At 41.4% G+C, this 12564-nt stretch overlaps 1 protein-coding gene across 1 annotated transcript in view; it reads left to right on the forward strand.

Moving 5' to 3' along the window:
* Positions 1-12564, forward strand: part of GRHL2 (grainyhead like transcription factor 2) — a 112049-nt gene that overhangs the window by 84880 nt on the left and 14605 nt on the right. Inside the window, exons 10-14 of the mRNA XM_061604559.1 lie at positions 1285-1372; positions 1659-1795; positions 5681-5712; positions 7211-7302; positions 7565-7650. Coding sequence (XP_061460543.1) covers positions 1285-1372; positions 1659-1795; positions 5681-5712; positions 7211-7302; positions 7565-7650 — 435 coding nt within the window. The remainder of the gene's footprint in view (positions 1-1284; positions 1373-1658; positions 1796-5680; positions 5713-7210; positions 7303-7564; positions 7651-12564) is intronic.

The following is a 12564-nucleotide window of genomic DNA, read 5'->3' on the forward strand; positions in this document are numbered from 1 at the left end:
TTTATCCCATAAATTTTCCCATTTTACAGAATCAATCTCCATACCAACATCTTCCTTCCATTGTTGTCGTAGGCTATCTAAAATCCCAGTAGTTAGATCTAGTAATATTTTATATTACTCCTGCTCCTCCACAGAAGGTATTGTTATGAAGTGCTGAACCTGAAGTAACTGATACCAAGTACATTGATGTGGGTATAGTTTTTCCTGAATTGGTTTTATAGTAAGTGGAACTCCATTCCTGAATAAGTCATGTAAAGTGTAAAGCCCCTTTGCCTCCCAACAAGCAAAGTCTGAGAGCTTATTTTGATAATAAAATAGTGGATGGTGAAGAAATGGAATAATAGGAGTTGGCTGAGATATCAAACACTTCCTCCACAACCTCCAGACAGACAAGTCTGCTAAAATAGGAAGGGGTTATCTAGGAAATGAAGTTCTTTTCCCCTGTATGCCATAAAAGGCATGCATTCGATTCCCAGCAGGCTGGACATTCCATAGACAACCATGAATGATTCACATCTTTCTGAATTACTGGCAACTCATTTTTCAAGTGTGCAGCATCATGATACAGTTTCACATTTGGTATTTCTACACCCCCCTATGCTGCCCTCTTATATAAAATAGATAAACGAAGTCTAGGCCTTTTCCCTTGGTGAATGAACCTCAGTTACAAATTTTGCCAACTTCTTAATTTCTGGGTGATGTTGGCAGTTGGGATTGTCCTAAAGAGAAACAATAACTTTGGAAGAACCATCATTTTCACTGCTGCAACTCGGCCCATCTGTGAAAGAGGCAAGTGTTTCCAATCCAGCAACAATGTTTCTATCTTTATCAAAGGAGTGTAATTAAGTGATTCCGTTTTGCTTATTTTTTAGGAATAAAAACCCCAAGATGTTTGAGTGTTGAAACTCAAAGTTTTAATTAAGTTTCCCGTTGTAGAATTGCTTGTAATTTTGGAGCCAAATTAAAACACAACATTTCTGATTTATCAAAATTAATTTGTAAGCCAGCCAGAAATCCATATTCCTTTATAATTTCAATAAGCCTAGGAATAGCCTGCATAAGGTTTGTTACCAGAACAGCAACATATGAAATACGGTGCCTTTCCGATGCTGTGAGCTACCTTGCGTGGGCTGTACTCCAAGTGGTGGCATGTCACTAATTGTATAAATAAATAAAATTCATCTGCACCCGTTGAATGGGGTGTAACAGCTGTGAGCCAGTTATCCCTGTTGGATGAGGCAGCATGTGCAGTAGACTTATTAATATCTGTTTTTCTCATGACAGGGAGCTGAGAGGAAGATCCGGGATGAAGAAAGAAAGCAAAACAGAAAGAAAGCAAAAGGCCAGCTATCACAACCCCCCTGTAGTAACGGTGAGGAAGACACTCCCTTCCTTCAGTCTATACCACCCTTCACTAATCTAGTGCCCTCCAGGTGTTTTGGACACCAGCGCCGGCTGGGGCTGATGGGAGTTGTAGTCCAAAACATCTAGAGGGCACCAGGCTAGCACAGGCTGGCCTATATTGTGCTCAGCTATACTCCTCATGTTGTTCCATTCATTGACTTTGCCATTATTATTATGTATTATTATCTATTAGTCACTTTTTTTCAAAAAGAATCTCAAAGCAACTTACAAGTCCATCCTTCTCCCATGAACAGCTGAAGGGAAACTAACCACCGTCCCTCTCCAGAAGAAGAGTGACATCACCTACTTCAAAACAATGGCTGACCTGGACTCCCAGCCAGTTCTCTTCATACCAGATGTTCATTTTGGGAACCTACAAAGAACTGGGCAGGTAGGCAATGAGGCAAAGTGCCTGATTCTTTGTAGAAGTATAGACGTGGGCTTTTTGGGCTGCACTCCTGTAAGAGGATGTCTTTTCACATCTGTAGTAGTGCTGACATGCTGTGGGCTAGGGATGGACTACAGCTCCCATCATTTCTGACCATTGACTGAAGGCTGGTGGGAGTCGGAGTCCAACAAGATCTGGAGGGCCACAGGTTCCCCACCTCTGCTACAGGAAGTTCAGAAGTGAATGGACATGATCCAGACAAAATAAAAGCAATTTTTATATTCTGTTGATTTCAGTGGGATATTTAAGCATGCATAGATAGGAAGCTGCCTTATACGAGGTCAGACTACTAGACTACTTCTCCATCTACCCAGTATTATCTGCTTTGACTGGCAGGGGCTTTCCATGGATATCATAACTTGCTAAATGATCCTTTTGACTGGGGATGCCAAGGACTAAACAGAGACCTTCTGCATGCAGATCATCTGCTCTGTCACTAAGTTGTGGGCCTTGTGCTTAACCCAGTTGAAATGAATGGGAACTAATATTTAATATTTATGTAATAATTTATTTATACGTTTATACATTCCTCTGAGTCTGGATGCATCTTAGTCTGGTGTCTCAGCTTTGACCATTCCGCCTTGGGTGCCCCTGCTAGGAGCCTAGCCTCTTGGTCTAGACTCCTGACGGCATTGCTCTCTTCTTCTTTGACACTCTCAAACCCCCTCACCACATTAAGGTATGCATCCTAGAGGGGGTAAATTTCTTTCTTTATTATTTATTGAATTTATATCCTGCTCTCTTAATAGCCCCTTAATAGTTAATAAGCTGAGGAGAGGTGTAGGGCAGGTGGGTGCGGCTTCACCAATATGGCCCCAGGGCCCAAATTAGGACTGCAGGCTGCAGGTTGTCCACCCCTGGTGTGAATTATTAGAATTATTAATGTTAAAAGTATTTATACCCTGCTGTTCCACAAGATTCTCTAGGTGACTTACAGTCATAAAAAAAGTCATATAAAAACAAAATGGAATAAACTACTATTGTATTGTACTTTATTGTACTTTATGCATGTCTGTATTTTGAATTTATGTTGTTTTTATTTTTATGGTACGTTTGTATCTTTTCTGTATCCCACCTTGGAATTTTCTAAGTGTAAAGCAGTGTATGCAAGCAAATACATACAGCTTTTTTTAAAAAAAACTTTAAAAATAGATTAAACAGGTTGATACTGTTGCATGCCACCCCAATCTCTGAGTGGTGTGAGACTTTCAGGGGGTCCCTGCACTTGCCCAGGGTTTGGTTTCCTTAGAAAGAAGGTCAGCGGGGTCTGTGATGTCTTTAAGAAATATGGTTTATTTACTCACATTCCCAGCCTGAGCATAAGGTGGAGGGGTTCAGAGCATCAACTGTCCAACAGATCTTGCTTTTCCATCAGGCTTATAGGAGTCATCCTGAAGCCATCGTGCAGGGAGCAGGCCTCTCTGCATGTCTCCAGTTCCCAGCCTTCCCTCTGACTTAACTAAAAGCACATGTCTCTCTTTGGCCCCAGGAAGGGGGGGGATCTTCTGCAAATTTTCATTAGCAATAGGCCCATTCACCAGTTAATGGACACTTGACACACCCATTACCCCACCTGGCCACTCTATTAGATTAACAAAGGAGACTCATCTGACCAGCGGAGCAGGTATCTCAGCTGCAGAGCCCACCTCCAGGTACAGAGTTCCAAATCAGAGGCTGGAAGGGAACTCATAGAAATCACTATCTCATCCCCCAAACCAATAATAATACAAATAAAGGGAGCAGCAGCAAAAGCCCTGCTGAATTAAGATTGCCTTCACTGCTTGCCTAAAAGCAGGCAATAACGGGGCTGGGCTCATCCCTCTTCGGAGGCCATTCTAGATCTTGGGCACCACTGCTGAGCTACTTAGAAGACTGAGAGTGCTCCTTTGGCTCTCTTTCCCCTCCCATGACCTCGTTCCCTCACATGTTACTACTATTGAGTTACTGCTGCTGCTATTACCATGCATAGGGAGACTGGGAGTGTTCCACTGACTCCCTTTCTCTTCCTGCCTCATCATGTACAAATGTCCTCCTTCACACAGTGCTTAGTTAAACACTGGAACTCGGTCCCAGAGAAGGCAGTGATGGCCACCAACTTGGATAGCTTTAAAAGAGGATTAGACCGATTCATGGAGGATAAGGCTATAAGCGGCTGCTAGCCCTGGTAGCTATGTTCTGCCTCCACAGTCAAAGGCAGCATGCTTCTGAATACCAGTTGCTGGAAATCGCAGGAGGGGAGAGTGCTCTTGTGCTGAGGGCCTGCTTGTGGGCTTCCCATGGGCATCTGGTCAGCCACTGTGAATACAGGATGCTGAACTAGATGGGCCACTGGCCTGATCCAGCAGGCTCTTCTTACGTTCTTAAACATTGTTTGTAAACTCTTGAGCTAATTATGGTTAGCAAAAATACCAATGTAGATATGATACTACACCATAGATAGTCTTCATTGGCCCAGGCAGTACTGGCAACTGTATGCCTCAGACAGCAATGGCTAAGACTACTGCCTCTTCCACCAGTTTATACTGGACAAAATTTGATAATTGAGTGCCTTGAGATAGTATATATAGTTGCCAGGGAAGGTGAAAAAGTGACTTTAAACGGAGATCTCTGCAGACTGTTTCTACATTTTATGCTGAGTAAGTATATACAGGCATATATAATTTAATTATAATTTAATTGGGTTTTCATTGTTGAAAATTTATGTGATATATTTTTCCTTTTACAGCCCCTGATGAAGGTCTAAACCAATCACAGGCCAAAACATGTTGGGCTTTTCTTTTCTTTTCCAAATGAAATTCCAATTGTAGCATCTTGAGATTTTATCTCTCTCCATTTGATATCTATCCTAGGGAAATTAGAATTTACTTATACAGCTTTTCCCCTGTGTCTAAACACCTTCTCTTAATATCTCTGAGAAAGAGTGGAATATTAAGACAGACAACATGATGCACAGAATGATCAGCATCTCCCTGGAATGCTCCATGTAACTAAACTTAAAGTGACACGGGTGGGAGTTTACCATTAATTTCTTTTAATCAGCCATCATTTTGAAAGTATTTGTACCTTAGACTCTGTGATAGTAGTAGTCAGCTAAAAATTATTGTCCTGCACTGAAAGAGTAGTAGCAACCCATCAGTCACCTCCTTGTATGGGAATACAAGGGGAAATTGTATTTGTATTACAGCCGGAATCATGAGCTAACCTAAGAAACATTGTATATAAATTTATAATGTAAAGATTTGTGACTGTATGATACAATACCATATATATCTCTATAACCCACTAGCTATCTGTCTTGGGGAATGTAGCATACCTAAGTAATAGAGCTAGAGATGGGGGAGAACTTCACATTTTAATGTAAACCTATCTGCTGTCAGAGGCAGTATGCTTCTGAAAACCAGTTGTTGGAAGCTGCAGGAGGGGAAATGCTCTTGCACTCAGGCTCTGCTTGCAGGCTTCCTATTGGAGCATCTGGTTGGCCACTGTGAGAACAGGATGCTGGACTAGATGGGCCACTGGCCCAGCAGCCTCTTCTTATGTTCTTAACTGGCACTTCTCAGACCGCTCCATGGACCAAAACGCAGCTAATCTTTGAAATTCCCACCAAAAAATAAAGGACCCAATCTGCTACTAGGGTATTTTCCTGTGCAGGTCCCACTGGAACCAACAGGGCATGCCTATGCTAGATGAAGTGAAGAGATGATTTTCAACACGGAGAGCAAATAGAAAATGGAGTCCCGGGTGCAACTGCTCTGTCCCTTCCTTAGCTTTCCTATATAGCAACTCCGGTGATGTCTCAACAATACATCTGTTCCTTTTCTTTTACAGGTTTACTATAACACAGATGACGAGCGAGAAGGGTAAGGCATTTATTGTCTCATAAGTTTTACAGCCATGAGTTCAATCCCTTGACAAAATAATAATAATAACCAAGCACTAAAGTTCCGATGTGTTTGAAGTCAAATGTTTTAACTTTTCTTGTGGCAGAGGCACATTTCTTTACTTTATTCCAACTTCTGTTGCCTTGTGCTAGAAGCAAACTGTTGTGGTTTTTTTACTCATACATATGATTGCATGTCTTCATGTGCACATTGTCTTACATATTTATTTCAAACCAAACTTTTTTTGCAGAAAGGCGACCCAAATTCTGTAGCTCCAAAAGCTGAACTTTGTGATCTATATACATTGTACAAAATTAAGAAATAATGTATATACTTGCTGAACTTATGTATTCTTTTAGTCTTTGGGATTTCTCTTGAGCCCTTCTCACCCTTTCCCTGGCTTTCAGGATGTCCAGCCTCTCTCTTTTTGCCTTAAGAATTAAAAATTGTGTTCATGTGTGTTCGTATGTGCTCATATGCCCTTAAGTTCTCAGGGTGCCAAGCCTCTGCCTCACTACAGGTTTCTGTGTAGTGTTTGCACAAAGTTACAAAATACATCCAGCTTTGTTGCAGTTAGCACTTTACAGAAATATATAAAGCCGTTAGCTGTGGTAATAAATCAGTGCAATACACAGTCATGAAATTAAACAGTAAGCTTGCTTTTTAGATTAGGTCTGTCAAAAGTACTAAAGCTTTTAAAAAATAGGATTCATCTATTTAGTAATTAATAACCCGTGGGTTGATCATTGTTTTTCTCTCTTTAAATTATTGCTGTTGTGTTGCATAATTTTATCTTGTATCTTGAATTAAAGTGTTGATTTTTGATGGTATCTTTTTTTAAAAATCTGTTCCTTTACAAAACTATAATAAATAAAGCGTGATAGAAATAATTACCTGGGATTTAACTAGGGGGAAGACAAAGAACATGTGTGGGTGCTATTGCATATGTGGGCCCTCTAGGCAGGGGTGGGAAGGGTTCATTTCATTTTTTTTTTCATTTTTTACTACAATCCTGAAATTCACCAACTGGAGCCTGTTGCAAAAGCCATACACATAAGAATTTAAAAAGACTGAACCCAGGAATTTGTTTTGAGTACAGGAACTGAACTGCGTTTGCAATCTTTCCACAAAAGAAATCCATTCCTGATTACTCAGGACTTCCTACGTTTCAGCAGTACAATTTGGGGGAGGAGTTATTTTGTTGCTGCTGTTGTCAAACAGTTGGAATCTGAGGTTCTTGCAGATCTACTGCAAGTGACTCAGAGATCTACCAATAGACCCATATCTACCTTCTGCTAACCTCTGCTCTGGGAATTCTGTCAAAGTGGCAAACACGCAGTCTTCAAGGAATCTTGGCCAGTGTAACCGCAGCACAGCACAGCCTCTCTTCTGTGGCTGGGAGAATGATTATGGTAAAACTTAAACTAGATTTATAGTAGTGAATAAAATTAACTCTCTTATTTTTCTCCCCCAACAGTAGTATTTTGGCTAAAAGGATATTCCGGCCAGTAGAGGAGGACTTTGGCCCCCCACCGCTGAAGCAAATAAAAGAAGAAGGAACAAAAAGAGGTACCTGTTAATTCTCAGGCTCCTTCCCTCATTTTCACTAAGTCAGAATTCATACACCTAATTTCCCTCTGGATATTTCCAGATCAGTGAATACTACTGACCCAGGACATCCTTCCTACGTGGAATAGTTTTATTTTTAATCTGAGCCTGGATTTTCTCACTTGTCATTGGTCTGAGAGGAATGATTTTCTATCCAAGGGGAAGTAATTCAATTGTGGGACTGTTCTGTGTCTGTTCCAAAGTTTGGTTCTTATTCTTTCAGTGCTGCTATACGTAAGGAAAGAGGCTGATGAAGTGTTTGATGCTTTGATGTTAAAATCGCCCACTGTAAAGGGACTGATGGAAGCAGTAAGTATCTGTCATCTCAATTTCATTTATTGTACACAATTAAAGCCAGAGAAAACCACATACTCTTCTTGAACTTCCTTGTAGAAGGGGCAGGATACAAGCAAAATAATTGCATATTTTATATTTGGTCAAAGCTATGCTAAAGATGTTGATTTTTAACAAGCAAACTGCTATCAGGATGATAGAAGGGTTTGTGCGTATGTGGAGGGGGGACTTGGCTATTGCATGCGCTGTGTGCAGAAGGGAAGAGGAACCTGTAGCTCTCCAGATGTTTCTGGACAACAATTCTCATCATCCCTGACCATTGGCTATGCTGGACGGGGCTGATGGGAGTTGGAGTCCAGCAACATCTGAAAGGACACAAGTTCCCTGTCGCTGGTGTAGAAAGAAACATTGTGTCTCTCTACAGAATGTTGCAGAAGCCCTGTTGGAAAAGTTTAGGCTTCCCAGTGTCAAAGATGGAGGGCAGATGTTTCTCCTGCCCAAGCCACAGTCCCCAAATGCAGTGCTTAGCTTTTTCACATAAGAATGGATGGTACTCATCATGTCTGCTACCTGTAAAGAACTTGCAGGGTCAACTCCCAACTCCAGGGCAGTTGATCCCGGCCAGGCACAACCTGTGCCTCCCTTACCAGGGCTGAGTTAAGCCAAACACCAACCCTGTAAGGTAAGTAGACTGCCATCACCCCTTTAACCTGGGCACCCACTCTGGGCCATGGGGAAACCCAAAGTGCTAGAAATAGACCTGCCAAGGATTCCAAAAGACAAGAACCAAAGTACACTCCTTGTCTTTGAACCTTAAGGCAAAAATACCCAGTTATACAGTTGTCTGTGGTTAAAGGGCCAAGATGCTGGATTCAGAGCCAAAAGTCCCCTGCAATGAATACACACTGGTAAATAAGAGGTAGTCTTTATTAAAATAAAATTATAAGTGCAAAAATATAGCAGCAAATGATTCCTTAAACCAAACACCCAGAAGGTTAGGTAAAATACGAGAGAGAGTTCAACCACAGAACAAAAACAATACATCTGCCTAGCCTGTTCTATACTCACACATTATAGGAAGTCAGGCAGAGTAACTTCATGGTTCTACATCTTCCCCAAAGATGTATGGTCTGGATAGCAACGTGGTTGCTTGCAATCTGTTTATACAGAATGGATGCAGTTTTTGAGCATTCCAGTGCATGCTCCAAGCATTTGATAGTCTTCTTTTCCTAGTACATTAAATTTTGACTTCAAGGATTTTGTCATCTCCATCCGTACTCACCAGCCTGGACTAGAGAAGATAGCAAAGTAGTTCTAAGCAGAGAGAGAGAGCCCGATCTTAGATTGCTTTGTGCTGGCAAATCTCCCCTGGCTTCAAATATAAAATGTGGTTTTCATTCTGCAATTGAAGTGTTTATTCTATCACACATGTTTATTTATCTCCCCCCACCCCAAAACTATGTGCTCAATACCCATAGGTTACTGTTCACATCAAAAATCTTAAAATACATATTGAATTACACTGGAATAAGGAGGAAATCATGAAAACAGGTCTCATTATAACACCTGCTTCTGCTTCATCTGGACTGTTCCTTACCAGGCCAGCTACTCTGGGAAAGAGAATCAGGAGAGGGAGGAAGGCATTTCAGGTGTGGCATCCAGCCTCTGTCGTCAGGATTTTAAAATTCTGCTTCTCAGCCCTGCTCTCCTCCTGTCGTCTCCCCCAACCTCCAGTATATTTTCTCATGAATCCATTTCCTTCATGGTTTTAAATTTTAAAGTATACCGTCTTAATTAAACATAGGAAGCTGCCTTATACTGAGTCAGGCCATGGGTCCATCTAACTCAGTATTGTCTGCACTGACTGGCAGCAGCTCTCAACAGTTTTGGACAAAGATTCCTCTCCAGCCCTACCTGGGGATTCTGAGGATTGAACGTGGGAACGTTGGGAATCGCACCAATCATATGCTGGCGGGGGGAGAGATCCCCACAGGCAATCGTGGCCTGCCCTTTCCTCCAAGGACCTCTGGTACAGGGCCAGGACACGCAGGTTGGAATTGTTTCCACACACCCTGTGCCTTGTTTGCACAGCTTTGTTTTGCATAGACCCGTCTAGAAGGGCAATGAGTGCATGGAAGTGTCTTCTTGCACACGGATTCCTCTTTCTGGGTCAGTTTACCTGTATATGTGTTTGCTTGCCACGAAGGGACATGGTGGAGCTTAGAAAACAGAAATCTCCCACAAAATAAATTCTGAATACGAACCCTTATGGAAAGAGCCAAGCTTTCCCAGTTATGTTCCTATGCTCTGTGACTACAAGCTTTTGCACTGGAGCCACATTGACATCCCTTACACTTCATTGCATATTAATCCAGCCATGATTTTACCCCCTGGCAACATATGAGAAATACCTTGAAAATGTTACGCATGCAAAAGACAGTATTTTTTTTTATGTGTGTGTGTATGTATGTGTATATATATATATATATACATACACACACACATATACACACATGCAAACACACACACAGTTAATTGAGTTTGGCAGTGCTGTGTGCTTTAAGCTTAGCACCATTGTTTTCAAAAACAGCAAACCAACAAGAACATAAAATACTAAAAGGAAGTTCCATTGTTTACAAGTTGCACATTTTTCCTCTTGTTTATCACTTGCATCTGTGGCCTCCTCCAAATTTTTCCATGATCCTTGATCATATTTTCTCATATTTAGAATTTGCTTCATTCTTCCCCCTTTTATAATTATTTCCCAGAAGAATAGACAGTTTATTTTCACAATTGCGCTTTTTCTGGAGACAAGAAAGTACTATGGCACCTTAGAGAATAACTGTTTGCTATTGCATGAGCATTCACTGGCAACAGCCTGCTTCATCAAACATCTTTAGAAGGACCAAGAACATTGTTGCTATACATGACACATGGGTTTTGAGGAATAAGTTGAAAAATAAGAAACAGCAGGACAAAACAACCACCCTGAGTACTAAATAGCTCGTGCTTATCATAAACACTCAGATAGGAGACAATTTTTGTTGGTACAGAACTTCCTCGAACCCTTATCCATGATCTGAAAAATACAATCAGATTTGTTTATGAATTCTGATTCTCAGCTGCCATATTCCAGTACCCTTTTAAAAGCCTTGACTGTAAAATAAAAGATTTGTCCAAGCAAACTCAAATGATCTGAAGGAGGAGGAGAAAGATGCTGGGAAAATCCCCAAAGGGTTATCATAATGATTAAAGATATTTTTACACCACTTAGCTGCAGTCCTATATGTATTAGGATTGCCAGGCTCAGGGCCTGAGATTGATCCTGTATCTTTAGAAGAAGAGAAAGTCAGCCAAGTGCAGGTGGTCTTGCAACACTATAATGGGAAAAACCACAAGGTGGAATTCTCCCTTCCCCCTGCACAACTTTTAAAGATACAGAAGACCTCTTGGTTGGCATTACAGTGTTGCAAGAACACCTGCATTTGGCTGACTTTCTCTTCTCCTAAAGATACAGGATCAGTCTCAGGCCCTGAACCTGGCAACCCTAATATGTACATACTTACCTAGCTGGGAGAAAGCCCTATTAAACTCAGAGGACTTAGTTCTGAGTAGACATGTGTAAGATTGCACTGCTAGAAGGTAACAATCCAGGAATCCAAGTAACTAAAACAGTTCTGAAAACTGGGTATTTCAGTCTTGTTATTAAAATATTGCCTGATCACCATTGGCAACTAGAAATTACCATCAGGTGACCAGGTGGTGACTCTGTTCCCTGATTTTCTGTTCATTTCTCAGCATGTCAGCCTCCTTAACAATAAAAATAGAAATACAATCCTTTGGATATGCTCAGTTCAGTTCTGATTGAAATCTCAGTTAGCCAGCTGGTACTTTCATACCCAAAGCCTCCTGCTTTATTTTGTCAAGGGCTGTGCAATTTTGAATTGTTCGCACACCTCCAACAAAACCTAGCATATTAAGATGATCCACTAGTCAGCTGGTTGTCGGGTGCTCTGTGGATGGCCTCTGATCTCTTTTTCCTTTCCCCGAGTCTGAGTAATAAGGAAAGGTGTGAAGTGAACACTAATTAGATGTTTGCATTTGCAAAGAGAGAAAAAGCTTTAAAAATGCTTTTGTATGAAGTTTATTGTGAGTTGTGCAAGGCTGCTTTGGGGTGTGCTGCCTGTGAGTAAAAAAGGCACTCTACCAGTGAAATCTGCAACAAAATGTTGCAGTTTGGAGTTCTGCTCTTCAGGATTCCAGCCACTCCAGTTCATTCTGCCTCCCCCACAGTCTTCCATTTTGTCCCTAACAGTCAGCATTCTGTAGCTGCTGAGAACGCTTAGTTCTCATTGGGTTGTTTTTGGTCTCCTATCACCACCTGTGTGCTTTTTCATCAGATTTTTTTTGTACTTCTGCAAACCTTGGTCTTCCCTCAGATCTACTAACACCTCCTGCTAACAAACGGTGGTGCCATTTTGGCTACATAAGCAACAGCACTCACTGCCTGATTGCTTCACATGGTCTCTGAGGCCACATTGCACCTTACATTTAAAGCAGCATTATACCACTTTAACAGCCATGACTTTCCCCAAAGAATCCTGGGAACTGTAGTTTCTCAAGGGTGCCGAGAATTGTTAGGAGACCCCCCTTCCCCTCACAGAGCTACAATTTTCCAGAGTGGTGTATTGATCACTCTCTCTTCACAGGGAACTCTGGGCATAATAACTCTGTGAGGGGAATAAGAAGTCTCATCATAACTCTCAGCACCCTTAACAAATGACAGTTCTCATGAGTCTTTGGGGGAAGCCATGTCTGTTTAAAGTGGTATAATACTGTTTTAAATGTAAGATGCAGATGTGGCCTGAGATACGTACTTGAGCTGAAACAAGCCTGAGTTTCACCAAACCCTGGTAAAGTTTAAATGTG

This window comes from Rhineura floridana, chromosome 1 (genome assembly GCF_030035675.1).
Source record: "Rhineura floridana isolate rRhiFlo1 chromosome 1, rRhiFlo1.hap2, whole genome shotgun sequence".
Lineage (NCBI taxonomy): Eukaryota > Metazoa > Chordata > Lepidosauria > Squamata > Rhineuridae > Rhineura > Rhineura floridana.